The sequence below is a fragment of the Lolium rigidum genome, chromosome 5 (assembly GCF_022539505.1).
Source record: "Lolium rigidum isolate FL_2022 chromosome 5, APGP_CSIRO_Lrig_0.1, whole genome shotgun sequence".
Classification (NCBI taxonomy): Eukaryota; Viridiplantae; Streptophyta; class Magnoliopsida; order Poales; family Poaceae; genus Lolium; species Lolium rigidum.
The window spans coordinates 256,714,791-256,734,306 of record NC_061512.1 but is presented as its reverse complement, the minus strand read 5'-3'; the positions used below and the strand labels follow the sequence as shown (position 1 = coordinate 256,734,306).

The window sequence follows — 19,516 nt, the reverse complement described above, 5'->3', positions numbered from 1 at the left end:
AAAAAAATGTTTTCCTTTGTAGTGCATGCATATTGTTAGAGAAGAACATTGGGCCGCTAACTAAAGCCATGATTCATGGTGGAAGTTTCAGTTTTGGACATATATCCTCAATCTCATATGAGAATAATAATTGTTGCCACATGCTTATGCATTAAAGAGGAGTCCATTATCTGTTGTCCATGTTGTCCCGGTATGGATGTCTAAGTTGAGAATAATCAAAAACGAGAAATCCAAAATGCGAGCTTTCTCCTTAGACCTTTGTACAGAGCGGCATGGAGGTACCCCATTGTGACACTTGGTTAAAACATGTGTATTGCGATGATCTCGGTAGTCCAAGCTAATTAGGACAAGGTGCGGGCACTATTAGTATACTATGCATGAGGCTTGCAACTTGTAAGATATAATTTACATAACTCATATGCTTTATTACTACCGTTGACAAAATTGTTTCATGTTTTCAAAATAAAAGCTCTAGCACAAATATAGCAATCGATGCTTTCCTCTTTGAAGGACCATTCTTTTTACTTTTATGTTGAGTCAGTTCACCTATCTCTCTCCACCTCAAGAAGCAAACACTTGTGTGAATTGTGCATTGATTCCTACATACTTGCATATTGTACTTGTTATATTACTCTATGTTGACAATTATCCATGAGATATATATGTTACAAGTTGAAAGCAACCGCTGAAACTTAATCTTCCTTTGTGTTGCTTCAATACCTTTACTTTGATTTATTGCTTTATGAGTTAACTCTTATGCAAGACTTATTGATGTTTGTCTTGAAGTACTATTCATGAAAAGTCTTTGCTTTATGATTCACTTGTTTACTCATGTCATTACCATTGTTTTGATCGCTGCATTCATTACATATGTTTACAAATAGTATGATCAAGGTTATGATGGCATGTCACTTCAGAAATTATCTTTGTTATCGTTTTACCTGCTCGGACGAGCAGAACTAAGCTTGGGGATGCTGATACGTCTCCGACGTATCGATAATTTCTTATGTTCCATGCCACATTATTGATGATATCTACATGTTTTATGCACACTTTATGTCATATTCGTGCATTTTCTGGAACTAACCTATTAACAAGATGCCGAAGAGCCAGTTGCCGAAGAGAGAAAGAAGAACCACTAAGAGAGAGAGAGAGAGGCTTAAAAAGGGCTAGCAGTTTTCTACCCGTTGGGCCAGAAAAACGCACACGGGCCGGTAGTACCGGCCAGGCCCGGCGGTACTACCGGTCGCACGCAGCATCCAACAACGTGGCGATTGGTCGAGCTGCGGGGGAGCGCGTCACAGGCGTGCAAGCGACGGGTGGCCTGGAGCGGAAGAGAGCGAGGGAAGCCATCATGCGGGAGGTGGCCTGGGCGCGCAGGTGGGCTGGCCTGGGGCGCGGCCCGGTAGTGTCGGGGGCTGGTTCGGAAGTTCCGCGGGTGGACAGCGGTAGAGCCGGTGGGCCTAGCGGTAGTGCCGGCCACCGGACGGTGTTGTCGGCCGACCCCCTCATTTTCCTTTTTTTTCTTTTCAACCCAAATAAAGGCAATATATAAACACAATAACTCGAGGTAGGAAATTCCAAATGGGATGAAACCAATTTTTTTTGTAAAGAGGACAACAAGAGCTACCCAACAAAAAGTGGGGGTGATTTCTATGAATTTTAGAGGTGGAACCCTGATACGTCTCCGACGTATCGATCATTTCTTATGTTCCATGCCACATTATTGATGATATCTACATGTTTTATGCACACTTTATGTCATATTCGTGCATTTTCTGGAACTAACCTATTAACAAGATGCCGAAGAGTCGATTGCTTGTTTCTGCTGTTTTTGGTTTCAGAAATCCTAGTAACGAAATATTCTCGGAATCGGACGAAATCAACGCCCGGGGTCCTATTTTGCCACGAAGCTTCCGGAAGACCGAAGACGTAACGAAGTGGGGCGACGAGGCGGCGACACGCCGGGCGGCGCGGCCCACCTCCCGGCCGCGCGGCCACGTCGTGTGGGCCCCTCGTGCCGCCTCTCTACCTGCCCTTCCGCCTACAAATAGCCTCCGTCGCGAAACCCCGATGCATCGAGAGCCACGATACGGAAAACCTTACCGAGACGCCGCCGCCGCCAATCCCATCTCGGGGGATTCGGAGATCTCCTCCGGCACCCTGCCGGAGAGGGGATTCATCTCCGGAGGACTCTTCACCGCCATGGTCGCCTCCGGAGTGATGAGTGAGTAGTTCACCCCTGGACTATGGGTCCATAGCAGTAGCTAGATGGTTGTCTTCTCCTCATTGTGCTTCATTGTTGGATCTTGTGAGCTGCCTAACATGATCAAGATCATCTATCCGTAATGCTATATGTTGTGTTTGTCGGGATCCGATGGATAGAGAATACCATGTTATGTTAATTATCAAGTTATTACCTATGTGTTGTTTATGATCTTGCATGCTCTCCGTTATTAGTAGAGGCTCGGCCAAGTTGATGCTAGTAACTCCAAGAGGGAGTATTTATGCTCGATAGTGGGTTCATGTCTCCGTGAACTGCGGGAGTGACGAAACCCCTAAGGTTATGGATGTGCTTGTTGCCACTAGGGATAAAACATTGATGCTATGTCCGAGGATGTAGTTATTGATTACATTACGCGCAATACTTAATGCAATTGTCTGTTGTTAGCAACTTAATACTGGAAGGGGTTCGGACGATAACCTGAAGGTGGACTTTTTAGGCATAGATGCAGCTGGATGGCGGTCTATGTACTTTGTCGTAATGCCCAATTAAATCTCACTATATTTATCATGACATGTATGTGCATTGTTATGCCCTCTCTATTTGTCAATTGCCCGACTGTAATTTGTTCACCCAACATGCTTTATCTTATGGGAGAGACACCTCTAGTGAACTGTGGACCCCGGTCCATTCTTTTATACTGAAATACAAATCTGCTGCAATACTTGTTTTACTGTTTTCTTGCAAACAATCATCTTCCACACAATACGGTTAACCCTTTGTTACAGCAAGCCGGTGAGATTGACAACCTCACTGTTTCGTTGGGGCAAAGTACTTTGGTTGTGTTGTGCGGGTTCCACGTTGGCGCCGGAATCTCCGGTGTTGCGCCGCACTACATCCCGCCGCCATCAACCTTCAACGTGCTTCTTGACTCCTACTAGTTCGATTAAACCTTGGTTTCTAACTGAGGGAAACTTGCCGCTGTGCGCATCACACCTTCCTCTTGGGGTTCCCAACGGACGTGTCAGCTACACGCATCAAGCAAATTTCTGGCGCCGTTGCCGGGGACGTGAAGGAACAAGATTTCTAACTCCCACGTCAACTACACGCCAGCAAACCCCTCAATATGAGAAACCCAGAAAATCACCAAAGTCGAAAACTCAACAAGTGATACATGCCAAAACCGTTTTCGATGAACTAGAGCTTTTCGTGGAAATGACCACAAGCCCTAAAACACCACATGAATAAGACCCAAATAACAACCAAGAAATATGATTCAAGGATGCAAAGGTTTGACCGCACTTTGAACCATATGATCGAGTTACTCACTCGAGAGCTCCTTCATAGTACGACGTCTAGCCTATAAATCGGTCTCCGAAATAATCCACGAGACCGCTAAGAAAAAAAACTCTATCAAAAGCAAACCTTAACCTTGCGTATTTCACTCTAGTTCGATGATGACGATCTTGACCGCAACAATATGGAACACCTTTTTAATTGTGCTTGCTTGATAAACTCTTACGGATTGCTTCCCCATAATCCATTATGAAAGAGCTTTTTATTCGATGCATCTTCACATATATAGAGCATGATATGAATGGCAAGCTTCAAGCATATGATCTCTTCGAGTTGGCTTATTTTGAACTTGCAGCTAATTTCTTCTTATTGCAATCTTAAATCTAACATATGATTCAAGCATTGCCTATGGACAACTCTACAAATGTAACTCAATGAAATATTAGTCCATAGTGACTGTCATTAATTACCAAAACCGCGCATAGGAGCTCCATACTCTTTCAGTAGTGGCGAAGCACGGGCTGGATCGATCCCTGCTTAGCTGCTGTAATGACCGTGAATCAATTCGGGAATAACTCAAAATAGGATCAAATTTAGGAAGAAGACCGGATATGATATGTGGGCCCTACTGTCAACGAGAGCAGCACACAATCCCGGTCGGGATTATCCTTTCCAGGTGCACCACACGGGTTAAAGGTTTAATTTAAACTAGAAGTTGATAGTTTAAGATACAATCGACATGATTTTCCAATTCAAAGTTCATTTCGCCAAATCTCTACTAATATAGGGTTTGAAATAGACTTTTTCCACAGGAAATCGCCACGAATTATGATAGGGCGGCCACCGCCTTGCCCTACCATTCAAATGGGCTATACTAACAATAAGCAGTAAGGCTAGCCATACTGGTAGTATCATAGCTAGTATCATACACATTGGTCCCATAAAAATTCTGATGTGGCAGTTAATTAAAGAGGTGAGAGGAGATTAGAGTAACATAGGTAGATAATGTATCATAGCGCAAACAACGAGAAAAGTTAATGCCAAATAAATCTTGTACACAAATTTACATTGTGATTTTAAAAAACAATAAATATAGCATGAATATGATACTACTCCATGATACCGGGAGTGATATTTTGGCACATGGAAATGTATGCTCCCTTTATTTTAAATACATGTTAGACACATTTTAAAATGTCAAAAAATTTGAAACAAAAATTTCGCACGTACATTTTAATGTGCTACGCGCTCACAAAGTCGTTTCATGAAAAATCAACATGTCATGTGTGGTGTGTAAAAAAGACAAAATTCGGTGCTGAAACAAAGACTTGTCACAAGATAAATTTTCTCTTTTTCGCTTAGACTACAAAAAATATCATTTGTTTCCTGAAACTTGACGAATACACATATATTATGGAGATGTACATGTAAATTTTTTTGTCAAAATTTTTTAACACTTAAAAATATGTTTTTTTTTACGGTAGAGGGATCCCGGGAGCTGAATTGAGTTTCTACCCATGATACTACCTAGTATAGAGATAATATTATGTAGTAGTATCATATGCATCCTTAAATGGGAGAGAGGGAGTACAAATGTGTGTAGTAGTTCATTATTCCTAGCACGTGATGGATCTACTCGCTCCAATCCATAAAAATTGTCGGGTCTTTAGCTTAAACTAAAGATCTAGTGCGAGTAACATCTTTACAATTCATATGGAAGGGTGATTTAAATAAAGAAGGAGGGAGGATTACTCTTCCAATTCAGTCAGATAAAGAAAGCTACCCGTGCAAGTATCTGCTAAGACTTGTTGGATAAGGGCATCTCCACCGGGTGTCGCATTTCAGAACGCTTAAATTAATCGCCTGCGTTCGTTTGCGTCGGCTCATGGAAGCCATACGGACCGTGCGAACCATTTGCATCGGGGTATCCAACCAGTGCAGACGCATTTTTTTTTCAACTGACAATTTCAAGGTTGGTAATAGTGGTTTAACGTCCCGTTGAGGCCTGACGCCGGGGATTACCGATTCCCGTGCGAGGGCGGTGGTTCCAACGTATGGCCAACAAATTGGCACGTTTCGCCGGAAACAACCTGCATGTGAATGCCGTTTCCCGCCCCGTCGTGGCTATATATGGTGGACGCCGGAGGGCGTAATAGGCAGACCTCAACCTAAGCCCTAGCATCCATCCATGGCCGAGCACAACCACACCTAGGCTCACCTTGTTCAGATGGCCCCCCCAAGTCTACCCGGATGTTGCGGACCTCGCCGAGCTCCGCGCGATGGAGGTGTTCGATGATGAGCAGCTCGTCGCCGACGCCCTTCAGGCCGAGCATCTAGACGGGGAGGTGGCGGCGGTGGAGGCGGCAGGGGCGCGCTGGAGCGTCAGCGGCGGGCGGTGGCCATGGCAAAACTCCAGGCCGAGCTCGCCGTTGCCAGGGCGGAGCTCGCGAAGGCGAGGGCAGAGATAGCAGCGGCCAGTTGCGTCGGCTCCTCCATTGTCGACGGCCCCGCCCACGGACGTCGTCATCCACGACATCACCGACGATGACGATGAGGACGACGACATTCCGTACGGCCTCGAGCAGTATGTTCGGATCGCGTTGTTCGAGAGCCTCTATGGGGACACCGATCGCCGCGATGCTCTGGCAGTGGAGGCGCAAGCTCGTAGCCATGCGCTCGCCATGAGTCGGGCGTACCTGTGCTCCAATCTCGATTCCGTCACGCGAAGGGGAGTGGAGCACGTCGCAGGTTGACCCAGAGAACCAAGGAAACAATCATTGTTTTATTATTAGATATAGATAAGGTTCCTAGTTGCATGCTCTCAAAATTTCAAGAAGATATTACTGTTGATTGTTAAAACGTGGCCGACCTGAACGGAAATGCCAAGTAAAAATAACACACTACTTTCTTTCCTGCGAAACACGGTATAATTGTAGATACTCACACATACGCACATACACTCACTCCTATAAACGGATTTGAACTCTGGTGGAAGTGCCACTGCCCTCCTAACCATTCTAAGTTTCTAACCACATGTTGGTTTTCAAATAACACGCTACTAGAAAAATCATTATTTGTACCGTATAAGTTTGTTTTTGCAAAAAATCCATCCATCTATTAATAATCACCGGTAACAGTACAAATAAATAGATCCAAAAGTAATAAAAATTACAAACAGGTCTTTAAACCATCTAGCAACGACTACACTGGCACGAGTCGAAGGCGCGCCGCTGTCCCTGCCCCTCCATCATCGGAGCCAAGCAAAGATTGTCGTAGTAGCTTGTTGTAGTAGATAAACGGAAAATCGTCGTGCTAAGGTCTCAAAGGACCAGCGCACCAGAGCAGCAACCGTCGCCAAAGATGATAACCGTAGATCGGAAGAGACTGACCTGAAACCACACCAACGAACGCGAAAACCGACCGGATCCCATGAGATCTGCCAGACACATGACTCCACGCACCCTCCGTCAATGCAAGATGCACCACCAGAGCGAGGAAGATCTTATTCTGACTTCAGGATGTAACCGCCACCTCACCATCCCGAAAAGACACTGAAAACAACCTAACAACGAAAACCCTCCGCCGGTGAGAGGTCGTGGTCCACCACATCTCCAAGGTCCAGGACCACCGGAGATGGAGCGGACCAGCAGCATCGCCAACGAGGGGACGGAACCATAGATGGGTTTTCTTGGCCGCCTTCCTTTCTCCTCCGCCTGAGTCCTTGTACATACCGGTTCAACTATTATCGACCAATCATTTGAGGAATATGTTCTGAGAATTCTTTGCACTTTATTTTGTTGGAGAACACCGTTTCACTTAAACCTTTTCCCACAATTTCCATGGTCAGTTTTCCTAGTACGTTGGCTGTACATTGTTCTAATTTTCTGAGAGGGAAGTTGCGGGTGCACACCATTTTTGTTGAGACCACATTCTATTGTGGAGGTACAATCCATCTGCCCTTGTTCATCCGACATCCATAGTAAAACTTCTTCGAAGAAAAATAGTAACAGATGCACCAAAGTAACATTCAGATATCTTGCCATTCATCCGTGATCATAAAAGAGAACACTAACTTGGTCCGTCTGCTATAGTTCATACTGTTCTTAGTAAAGACAAACGAACTAACAGAAAATCATATCAGAGCTTGATACACAGCAGGTAAGTCGGTGTTTTCTTTAAAATAATGTAAAACAACATCTGAAAGTTCCAAAAAGTTCTGAAAAATATCAATATGTACATAAGGATGTAATACCATAAGCGTGCAAAATTTCAATGCAAAATACTTTTATACTATGGGCTACAGAAAAATGGCAAATCCGAACAATGTGGATTTGAAAATGTGTACTGAGCTCCATACTTTTCGTCATTTTTGTGTACCGTAGTATTTTGTATTGAGATTTCGCACACTTGTAGTATTATTGCATCTTCACTACATTCAAAATTTTCTGAAACTTTGAAATGCTGTTTTCGAATTTTTTAAAACAAAGAGCTAGCCCTAGCCAAGATCACAAAAGCTGCACCAACTGACAAACTATTCTTCAATGTTTGGTTCTGCACAGGCGACACTGGCTTTGCTGTTACTGTCTGCTCCCTGAACTTGCTTATTCCATTGAGAAGAATCATCCCATTTTTCCATTTGATAAATCAAACAGAAGAAAGCTGTTGTACCACGCAAGAAATTAAAAACTGCATATTCTCCATGATACCAGCGCCTGCATGAGATCAGCTGAGATTAATAAAACCTTATTATGCTTATACTTTATAGGAAGCTAAGAAATATAGGGTGGTCGTTCTCTCACCGCAATTGGACTTATGGGGTGGTTGGGGATGAATATATAATAAGCAAACGGAGAGAGTAGTAATATATACTATGGAGGTGATAAGAAAACACATACATAGAGGAATATGGGGTTGTTGGGGATGAATATAGTTAAGAATTTACCATTCAGGGCTATTTCTTTCGATATGGGCGGTAAGACGCATGAGCACCAGCCTGTCTTTCATTCTTCTTGTGAAAGAAATATCCTTATTCATTTGTGACGCAGCTAGCATATCGAAGAGTTCCTCTTTCTTCTGGTGAGCTGCCATTAGACGGCTATCCCCTGAAACAGAAGGATGCTGGCCAATGCAGGATACTTAGATTAGGAAATTGCAGATATATCAATGAATCAAGAGTGCGAACGAAAAGAAATACGGAGTAATTTCCATAGTGAAGAAATAACGGCAGTTCCATGGATCTACAAAATACTGCAGAGAAGTCGGTTTTCCGATTAAAACGATAGGGCGTGGCGTAGTACCTCGGTGTTGATTTTTGATCCGTTGGCAGCAGGAGCCTCGGATGAGGTGAACCGGCGTAGAGCATAGCCGGGTGAGCTGCTGCGGTTGAGCACCCCTTGTTCATTCGCGACAGCCGACCTAAGAATCGCCTGCGATTGCTGGTCAGTGAGCCTCCTCGCGGCGAATCGAACCGCCGCCATGGCCATCTTGAACTTCAGCGGGGAATCGAAATTTGGTGCGTTTGCCTCCTTCTCTAGTTGCGGCGGATCTGGGCGTTCCGTTTCTTTTTATTTTGGGGGACTCGCTTTTCGTTCGCCTGAACGAACTCGACTCTATCTCCGATTCGACTTGGACATGCACTCCTCAGGATTTGTTGCAGCCCAATTTTCAAGTCGAAGACCTGAAGCCTGGCTTGCCGCTTGGGTCCGGCGGATCTACGTTTAGGCCTACTGGGCCGTGGCCTGCCCATAATTTTAACCAAAAAACTGTCTATAGCTATGCGATGTTAGAGCATCTCCACTCGCCCTTCTCAAAGATCTCTCACCAGCTGGGGTGCCGGCGGGAAGAAAAAACACCGCGGGCAAGCCCTAGCGGCCACCAGAGCCAAAAATGCACAAAAAATTTCTTCCATCTCGCCTCGCGACCACTATCACCGCCGCAACCACCCCTCGTTCCGACGGACCATTGCCGTCGGTAGGAACCCTAGCTGGCGCCTAGCTGTGTCTGACATATTCTCGGTTAGATCATCATATATGGCCTTTTTAGGGGGCCACACCTTTCTTGGACGTCCTCGCTTTTCAAAGTGCCCCTTCCTTTTAAGACTAAAATTTTCCTTTAGCAACTTCTTAGAGGCTGCCTCCCCTCTAGCGTGGTGGTTGCTAAGCGGAATGGGCCGGGTAACGATTTGTGCCCGTTGTGTGCGGTTCCGAAAACTACGACGCACATCATGTTCTCTTTCCCCGTTGCACATTTTCTTTGGAGCTTCATCCATGAGGCTTTGGGGTCTGAGTGGCAGGCTACAGACCTCGGTGAGTTCCTTGAGGCTCACGCAGACAATACCGATAGGAGGAGACGCCTCTTCTGGTTACAGTTTTCAATTTTGACCTGGACATGTGGACTGTGCGTAACAATTTTGTGACGGAGCGTATATATCTTTCTTCGACACGCCTCTGACTCTGTCTTTAAATTCTTAGCTTTGTTGCAGCAGTGGTACGCACTCTATGGACAACGGAGCAAGGATCGTCTGGACAACATGTTGGAGGATCTTCTAGCAGCGACATGTCGATTATCTACTCCATCCAGTCCATGAGTTGCCCTATGTCTTAGGGTGTATAGCTTGTTTCTCTTTCAAGCGTGTTGTGATGTGGCCCCAACAGACCTTATGTTGTCTTTCAGTTTCTTCTTGTGCTCGAATATTGTATGGATGTGGTTGATTTATTTATAAAGCAGGACGAAAGCCTATTTCGAGGAGGAGATAAAAAAATTAGTTCTATTCTTTTTATTTATATTTTGATTTTCGTATAGTGAATTAATATATGTTTATTCCTTGAGGACCTAAATTTCTTGTCGCATTGTGCAGTTGTGTTTTTCCAATTTTGTTTTTATTCCTTAATTAGATTATTATGCTTATAACTTCTTGTTACATTTTTATTTTTGCTTTATTTGTTTTTCTATTATTCTTCTTTCTTGATTTCTTTCGCTATTCTATGTTTGTATGGTTTCCCGGGTATTCTCTTTTATTTGTTTCTCATTATAAAAGATTGTTTCACCTCAACCTATGGGTTTGTTTATAAAAGGTTTTGTTCCCCTCATCTTATGGGGTTGTTCCTGATATTATCTATGTTGTTTCTCATTACAAATGATTTCGTTCTCCACAACGTATGTGGTTGTTCCTTATATGCCTCCATGTTGTTCCTCACTATAAATGTGATTGTTTCCCTCAACCTATGAGGTTGTTCCTTATATGACTCATGTTGTTCCTCACTATAAATAGATTTAACCTATAGTGGTGTTGGCCATATATGCTTCAAGTCGTTCCACATTACAAAAGGTTTTATCCCCCTCATCCTATAGGATTGTTTCCACATATGATCCATGATGTTACTCATTACAAATAATTTGGTTCCCCACAACCTATGGGGTTGTTCCTTATATGCATCAAGTTGTTCCTCATTATACATCGATTTGTTTCCCTAAACCTATGTTGTTCATCTCATTACTACAAGTTGTTCTCGTTATAAATGGTTTAATTTGTTCCCTCACAGTTTCTCATATGCCTCCAAGTTGTTCCTCATTATAAAAGGTAGTGTTGCCCTAAACCTATGGAGTTGTTCCTCATATGCCCTATGGTGTTCATCCTTAAAAATAGTTTTGTTCCCCACAACTTATGGGGTTGTTCCTTATGTACCGTCAAGTTGTTGCTCATTATAAAATATTTTGTTCCTCGATAACCCCCAAGTGCAGGGGATCACCGTAGTAAAATTCGATAAGTATTTGAGTGTCAAACCCACGATCAGCTAAAGCTAAACTATCTATTCTCTAAAGCCCTATAACCTCTAGAGTCAAATGAGTCAACTCAGCTTGTCCCACTTATCCCACTTGTCCCACTTCTACATCCTTGCTGAGAAGGCAAAAGAAGAGCACCGAGAACAACGTGTGCATCAAAAAGCTTAGATACCATTATTTGTTTCAAAAGCTCAAACATAAAGTAACCTAGATGAGTTAGACAATATATTCGTCATCAATTCACGGGAGCATGATGTCAATTCTCAGTCTACACTCCAGACCACCTGAACACACTTGTGTGTGTGTTCTCCACAATCCTACTTTGCTGAATCCAGGTCCTCAAAACTTGCTTTGTCCAATTAACAGCTCGATAAGAAAGTTGCGCTCTCGTTTTCAACAATTCATTGTACATAACTGCCTCTAGAGTTGTAAGATTTTCTCGTTTTCAACTGTCTTTAGGACGAAGGATGTTTCTCTCACAATTGAACCACCAACATGCTCCCCAGCACTCCAACAGCTTGGATGAACGCCACCTTCTAGCGCAAGTAAAAAAATCACAAGTACTGCACCACAGTGACGGCCGAAACAGTTGATGTAGAGACCAGCTCACTTCCTAAAGCAGTTGCAACAAAATGCAGTAGTTCAGATTACAAAGTAGTACAAAGATAAGAGTGAAGAGATATTTAGTACTGCAGCTTAATTATTTATTATTTTTTAAAGCTTAATTATTTATTATAGGTAATAATACATTTTTTGCGGGTAATACACATAGCAAGGGACGCAGATCTTTGGCTCTCGCTTGTGCAAACACCAATTTTCGACAATAAAATTTAAAACAAATAATAAAACAATTATAATAAAGCGGCATAAATCATGTGTATAGATAATTTATTCAGATATGTGTACGTCAAGTTTGAACCAAAAATATGAAAGTGTATAACCTACACAAAAACACACGTACACTATTTAACAGTATAACAATGTTCAGTTTTCGTTCTTTTTTTTGTGTAGGTCATATATGGTTGTTTTTTTAAAAAAAATGGCATGGGTAAGTATCAAGTGATATATATGCGCGTGAATTATTTCAAATTTTTCATCAAACATTTAAATAGAATTTTTCAAAAAAAATTGAAATCAGGTGCTGGTACCCGGGTTCTTCACCCAGGTGCTATCTTGGTTTCGGACTGCTTGTCCTTGGTTCAGCGCCTCAACTCGTCGACAATGGACAGGTCATGGATCAAGGCCATGACCAACTCCTTCGGGTCAATCTCTTTATCCATGTGAAGCGCGATCTTAATGAAGATATCTTAGCTAAATCTTGCTTTCCTCTAGCGAGTTTTTTCATTCTGTTTGGAATTACATCCGGAGAACTTTGTGTATTGATGTAATTTAATCAATAAAGTGCTGTTTTATGTACAGTAAAAAATACTTACTACCGACGCTGCTGCTGTTGCGCGAGTTGTCATAGCTGTTGTTGTAACTGGTTCACTGCCTGCGTCATTCGCCATAGTTGTCCACGCCTGGTTGTTGACGTTGACGGTGAGGCAAGGCCTCGCGACTGTGCTTTCTCTCCTCCACGCCGCGGCAACGACCACCGTCGGGATGACGACCGCGACCGGCGCAGAGACGGTGACGACGATCGACGAGCCACGACGACCGGCACTCCTGGACGATCGGCTTTTCCGAAGCCGCTCCTGCGCCCCTGCCGGCGACCGCAGGACTGATGACCGCCAAAGAGACGATGAAGGCCGCCGCCGAGACGGCCGCGCTGACAGGAGAGGCAATGGCCGCGACGACAGAAGAGGTGATGGACGCGGCCGGGAGGCTGCAGCTCCTGATGCTGCCTCTGGCAGGCGCCTTCAGCGGTCAGCGCTCCCCTTCTCCTGCGTGCGGCCGGCTGCCTCGCCGGCCTTCGCTGGCGACCGCGAAACTGCTCGCCCTGGCGCCCCTCCTGCTGCCCCGACTCTTACTTACATGGGTGCATGTCACGCCAACGCCGACGAGTGTGGCCCTGCTCGCTCAGCTCCCTCCACTGCCGCTCCCTGTGATGCCAGTGCGCATGCGGGGTTGGGAACCCCACGCCCGGCTTCGCCAACCGCGACGAGCACTGTGGCTGCAATCCTGCAACTCCGGTACACGGTGACCAGACCGCCACCCCTCCGCGCACACCGCCTCACTCCAGTCCAGCACTTGACGCCGACGCCGCTCTCCAGCCTGGGGCCCTGTTCGTCCGCGGCCAGCCGCCCCTGTTACCTGACCCGGCAAGGTCCTTGCTGCCCATCCCACCGACAAACCGGCAAGGTCCTTGTGGTTGCATGTTGGTTGTCGTCTTGTCGAGTCGTGACTTTGGTTCTCCATTGGTTTCGTCAGTTATGTTCGTTTATATGAAATCAACGAGGGGAGCTCGTTTGGTATAAAAATAAAAGAAAAATAATGTCAGCACTATATCGCCAATTGCTTTACACAAATGATAGGCACTGCACAATAGTGACAGAGGGAAACAATACGGGTGCAGTTCTGACAGTTGATGTAGAGACCAGCTCGCGTTCTAGGGCAGTTGCAGGAAATTGCAGTTCAGATTACAAAGAGATATTTAGTATTGCAACTTAATTATTTACTAACACATCTGATCAATAAGTATGAAGGTTCAGATTACAAAGTACAAACAAATCGCAAGGTCCATGGTGCTTCGTGCTGAAACTGACTAGCTGCTGCGTGAGTTGTGATGAAAGCAACAGTCTGAGGTTCACTCTTCACTGTGACCAGACCGCCACTCCTCCGCGTACACAACCTCTCTCCAGTCCTTCACTTGACGCCGACGCCGCTCTCCAGCCTGGGGCCCTGTTCTTCCTCAGCCAGCCACCCATCGCAGCGACGAACAGATGGAAGACGCTCGCTGGCGTCACCAGGTCTCGCTCCGGCGTAGCAGCCCGAGGATTCGCCGCGCGCCAGTACTCCATTATTCCCGTCGCGGCCATGGCGTAGAAGCTTCTTTGCCGCCGCGTCGGCATCATGCCATCATCAACGAGGGTGAATCCGGGGTCACGGAGGTGCCATCACCAAGTTCGCTGGGATTTTCAAGGGACGCCTGCCGTCCATGGTGCTTCCTACTGAAACTAACGAGCTGCTGCTGCATTTGCGTGAATTGTGTTGAAAGCAACTGACTGAACTTGACTTAGGTGCTGAATGATCCCTCCGTCGTATGAAACTTGTCTGAGGTTTTCAAATTTTTGATGTATCTATACTATTTAGTGTCTAGATACATCCAAATCTAGATAAATTTTAAACAATTTTGGTTGGACGGAACCGAGTACATTGGTTCAGAAATTGTTAAATTCAGTGAAATGAAACTGAGTAATGTACACTGTGGCATTAAATCGTTCCATCCGTCAGTCGGCCAGTGACTACTCGCGTCAACCTCACACGCTGGTGATCGATCGCGTGGGCCGACGAAGGAGAGCAGTTCACCGAAAACGCTGAATGCAATATGGGTACACGCGCACTCAGTTACTCCCTCCGATTCATATTAATTGACTCTGATATGGATGTATCTAGACATATTTTAGTTCTAGATACATCCATATAGAAGTCAATTAATATGAATCGGAGGGAGTACGAAAATTTCAAAAAAACACTTCTTCTGAGCGCAAAAAGTGTCGATTTTTCATAAAATTTGATGTGCGCACGTAAAATGTCGATACGTACACAAGAAATTTTTTATTCAATTTTTTTTAACATTTCAAAATGTTTCTGCTTCCATGTGCCAAATTGAATTTCTGCAAGTTGTAGATGGTTTCCAATCCACAGATTAAGATGATTATCAACCTATCTAGCGACCGGCGCCCGCGAGAAACTGATGCTGTGGCAGTTCTTGTCAAAGTCAGCAGGTTGCGTATCTCAGAACTTCTTAAAATGGTTGAAAAGAATTTTGGAAAAATCTCACAAAAGGTCAAAAACTTTCAAGCGGCTAATTCAAAATGATAGAAACTTTCCATATTAGTTAGAACATCTCTAGCGGGCCGACGCAAATCGGATGGCAAAACCGACCGCATTTGTCTGTTTGCGTCAGACCGAATGGTCGAAAACGACCGCACCTTGCATCTAGGGGTGTCCCATTGGCTCGACTCATAAAAAGAAAATTCATTGAAAAGCCCATAATTTACATAATAGTAAAAATACATCAAAAATCTTAGAAATTAAAAATGACCAGCTCGTCGTCGCTGACGATGTCGATGAACTCCGGCATGCATCCACCATGGAAGCTGGTACACCGGTGGCGGAGGAGGAAGGGGAGTCTGCGGTGACTGCTACCAGACCGTCGGTGTAGCATGAGGCTGTGGTGGAGTCGGCGTGCGATCATTGGTACGTGTCGGCGTGGTCGGAGGAGTCGCCGGCCTCTCCAGCGCCAACGATGACTCGCGAAGCTAGACAGCGAGGTTGTCCCACATAGCAAGCTCGTCAAGCTCGCTATAGGCCATTGCCATCGCAATGGTCACCTCCTCGCTAATGTCCGGCCGATGGGTCTCTAGATCCCATGTCGGGCCGCTGTCGTCGTGGTCGGTGTCTCTGCCTTGGAGATGGGCATCGGACTTGTCCTCGGCCTCGGCCTCTTGTTACATCTTTAACTACATGCAGATTTTTCTCAGAACTATTTGAAACTTTGAAATGCTGTTTTCATTTTTCTTAAGGCTACATATATAACTCAAGCTCACAAACGATCACCTTTTTTTTTGCGAGAAATCCACCGATCTATTAATAATCATCAACAGTAGTACAAATAGCCCAAAAAGTAAAAAAAATTACAAATTGGTACTCGGACCACCTAGCGACAACTACAGATACTAGCACGAGCCGAAGGCGCGCCGCTGTCCTCGCCCCTTCATCGCCGGAGTCAGGCAAAGCTTGTCGTAGTAGAGTTTGTTGTAGTAGACAGACAAGAAGTCGTCGTGCTAAGGTCCCAAAGAACCAACGCACTAGAGCAGCAACCATCGCTAATGATGATAACCGTAGATCGGAAGAGACTGACATGAAACCACACCAACAAACACGAAAACCGACCGGATCCCAGGAGATTCGACGGCCACACAACTCCACGCGCCCTCCGTCAGCGCTAGATGCACCGCCGGAGCGAGGATAGGACGGGGAGGACCTTATTCTGACTTCAGGATGTAGCCGCCGCCTCAACATCCCAAAGAAGAGACTGAAAAGCAAACTAAATTAAGAACGGAAACTCCCCGCCGGCGAGGGACCGTGGTCCGCCACACCTCCAAGGCCCCAAGGCCACCGGAGGCGGAGCGGACCAGCGGTATCGCCGGCGAGGAGGACGAAACCCTAGATGGGTTTGTAGCTTTTTCCACCGCCGCTCCTGTTGTCTTTGCACGTACCGGTTGAATGATTAATTTACAAGTTCAAACGATCACTGACTGATACAAACTATTCTTCAATGCTGGAATCTGTAGAGGAGACACTGGCTTTGCCGTTACTATCCAACCCCAGTGCTTGCTTATTCCGGTCAAAAAATAAACTCCATTTTTCGCACATACAAAGGGTAGCTAAGAAAGTTGCTGCACCACCCAAGCAAAAATTGATATTGAGTTCTCCAAAATACCGACGCCTGCATGAAATAAGATGAGACTAATTAAATATGTTATATGCTTATAAGGCAACAACAGTATAACAATTAGACAATCTTCTTGTTATTGTTATACCACCTGACCCTATCTGGTATAGCAAATTTATAGATATGGATACTTCGAAATGAATTTCAAAAATTTGACCAACAATTACTAGCTTCAGCCTAAAACAGAAGATATTTTTCTTCTGCTTTACATAAAAGTTTGACCAACAATTGCTTCATTTGATAATCATATTGATAAGTAAATAATTCTGAACATGAATGTAATAACATTAATATTGACGTCATAAAGAATTTATGCTAATGAAACAAATACTGGCCGTAGCCACATCCTAAGGAAAAAAAAATGCAGTTAACATTTTACCATTGAGGGTCACTGGGTCTGGGTTTGACATGCGAGGAAAGCCGCTGGAGCAGCCGCCTGTCTTTCATTCTTACAGTGTAAGGAAAATCTGTATCCATCTGTATCTCAGTGAGCATATCGAAGAGTTCCTCTTTCTTCTGCTGAGCTGCCATTAGACGGCTATCCCCTCGAACAGAAGGATGCTGGCCAACGCAAGAAGGAAGATACTTATTACTTAGGTTAGCGAAAACTTGCGGATCTATGAATGAATCAATCTGCAACCGTCCGAAAGCATGTTTAATTCCCTATGATAGATAGAAGTACTTTTGCAAACTAATCGACAGTACCGTCAATCTATCTAGTACAAAATACTACACACAAGTTATATTTTCGACCTGATGTCTATTACCTCGGTGCTGATTTTTGGTGCGTTGGCAGCTGAAGCCTCGGACGAGGTAAATCGGCGAAGAGCATAGGCGGGTGACCCGCCGCGGTTGAGCACCCCTTGTTCATTAGCGACGGCCGACCTGAGAATTGCCTGCGGTTGCTGCGCAGTTAGCCTCCGCGCCGCAAATCGAACCGCTGCCATGGCCATCAACTACTTCAGCGGGGAATCGATTTTGTTTCAGAGAGGCCTCGTTCTTTCGTGTCGGAGGATCTGAGCGCTTGGTCCTCTTTTATCAGGGTTGGACCAAGTCTTTCCGACTTCGACTTGGACATGCACTCCTTCTCAGGATTCGTTCCGGCCCAATTTCGAACTCGACAAAAACGCGCCGCCCAAGGTAGCGCTGCTCGCAGATCCAGCAAGGGCTGAATGGGAGAAGAACATCTCCAGAGGACGCTTGCTCAACGTATCCCCAATATGAATCCTCTTATTCACCAAGCTCAGGGCATCTCCAGCCGCGGAATGCAAACGAACGCTGAGCGACCGTTTTCGTCCGCCGTGATCGGAAATGCGTCTAGGGTGACACAAAGTGACCGGGTCGTCCGCGGAGACGCAAACCTGGCCCAAATATGCGTCAGGTTCCGCGGACCGACGGTCGCGCGGAGCGTCCTCCATTTCTTACCCGGTCCCGCAAGTCAGGGACAGCGAAATCGACCGCTTCGATTTGCTTCCTTTTCCCCTTCTTTGCTGCCCTAGTGCGACGCCACCACCCCAACCCCACCCGCCACCGTCTCGTCGCAGCGCCGTAGTAGTCGCCATCGGCTCCGTTCTCGCCGCGCGGGAGAGTAGGATCGTACTCGGGCTTGGCTCCGCCGCGTACCTGCCGGCTGTTTTCGGGCCAAACGCTCCCGGTTGCGCCGCCCTTCCGTGCCGCCCACGACCTGTTCGGTCAATTGCGTCGGTAGATTTCTTACTCGTGTTTTCGGCGCCATTGTGCGCGGCCATTGATCCGCACTTTGTACCCACGCAGATGGACATGTGGCAGATGTTGGACAAGTTCCGCGCGGAGGTCGTCGACTCCTCTTCCGACGAGGAGTCCGATCAGTCGATGCAGACATTAGCAACTACTGCGGTCTCCATGATCCACGAGTTCACCTCAAACCCGGGGCCGGAGCACCGGGGCTCTGTGAAGGGGCGCTCCAAAAACCTGCCGCGCAACAGAGTGGAAGGGCATCCCCGCCTCCACAAGGACTACTTCCACCTCACCAATCCGGTGTTCCCGAAAAAACTGTTCCGGCGCCGGTACAGGATGTCAAGGGACCTGTTCTTGGTCATTCTACGGGGCGTCAGAAACTACGACCCCTACTTCCAATGCAGACCCGATGCAACAGGTGCGCTAGGCTTCACCTCCTACCAAAAATCCTTCGCGGCTATTCGCATGCTCTCATATGGAATGGCTGCGGATATATTCGATGAGTATCTTCGAATGGGTGAGAGCACCTGCCTTGAGGCCATGTACAGGTTTTGCCGAGCCGTGATTGCCGTGTTCGGAGAGTATTACTGTAGGGAGCCAACTGTTGAGGATACAAGGCGGCTCCTGTCTATCAACGAGTCTAGAGGGTTTCCAGTAATGATTGGCAGCATAGATTGCATGCACTGGGAGTGGAAAAACTGTCCATTTGGATGGCAGGGTGGGTACAGCGGGCATGAGGAGGGAAAAACTGTCATTCTTGAAGCTGTCATATCTCAAGATTTATGGATTTGACATTCGTTCTTTCGCATGACCGGTTCCAACAATGACATCAATGTGTTACACCGATCACCGGTTTTCAACCGGCTAATGCAAGGCAA

General features: G+C 45.7%; 1 protein-coding gene across 1 annotated transcript; it reads right to left on the bottom strand.

The window, feature by feature from the left end:
• Positions 1-7,529: 7,529 nt before the first annotated feature.
• Positions 7,530-9,079, bottom strand: LOC124655429. Its single transcript, XM_047194324.1, has 3 exons — positions 8,818-9,079; positions 8,463-8,638; positions 7,530-8,232 (listed from the first exon to the last, which is right to left on the bottom strand). The coding sequence occupies exons 1-3, from the start codon at positions 9,001-9,003 to the stop codon at positions 8,052-8,054; spliced, it is 543 nt and encodes a 180-aa protein (XP_047050280.1). The 5' UTR covers positions 9,004-9,079; the 3' UTR covers positions 7,530-8,051.
• Positions 9,080-19,516: the final 10,437 nt, after the last annotated feature.

Excerpts from the sequence above, each read along its gene's own strand:
- LOC124655429 (XM_047194324.1), bottom strand. The coding sequence starts at position 9,003 with ATGGCCATGGCGGCGGTTCGATTCGCCGCGAGGAGGCTCACTGACCAG. Across the intron at positions 8,639-8,817 it reads GATCAAAAATCAACACCGAG|CATCCTTCTGTTTCAGGGGA; the intron begins GTACTACGCCAC and ends TGCATTGGCCAG. Across the intron at positions 8,233-8,462 it reads GAAAGAAATAGCCCTGAATG|GCGCTGGTATCATGGAGAAT; the intron begins GTAAATTCTTAA and ends GATCTCATGCAG.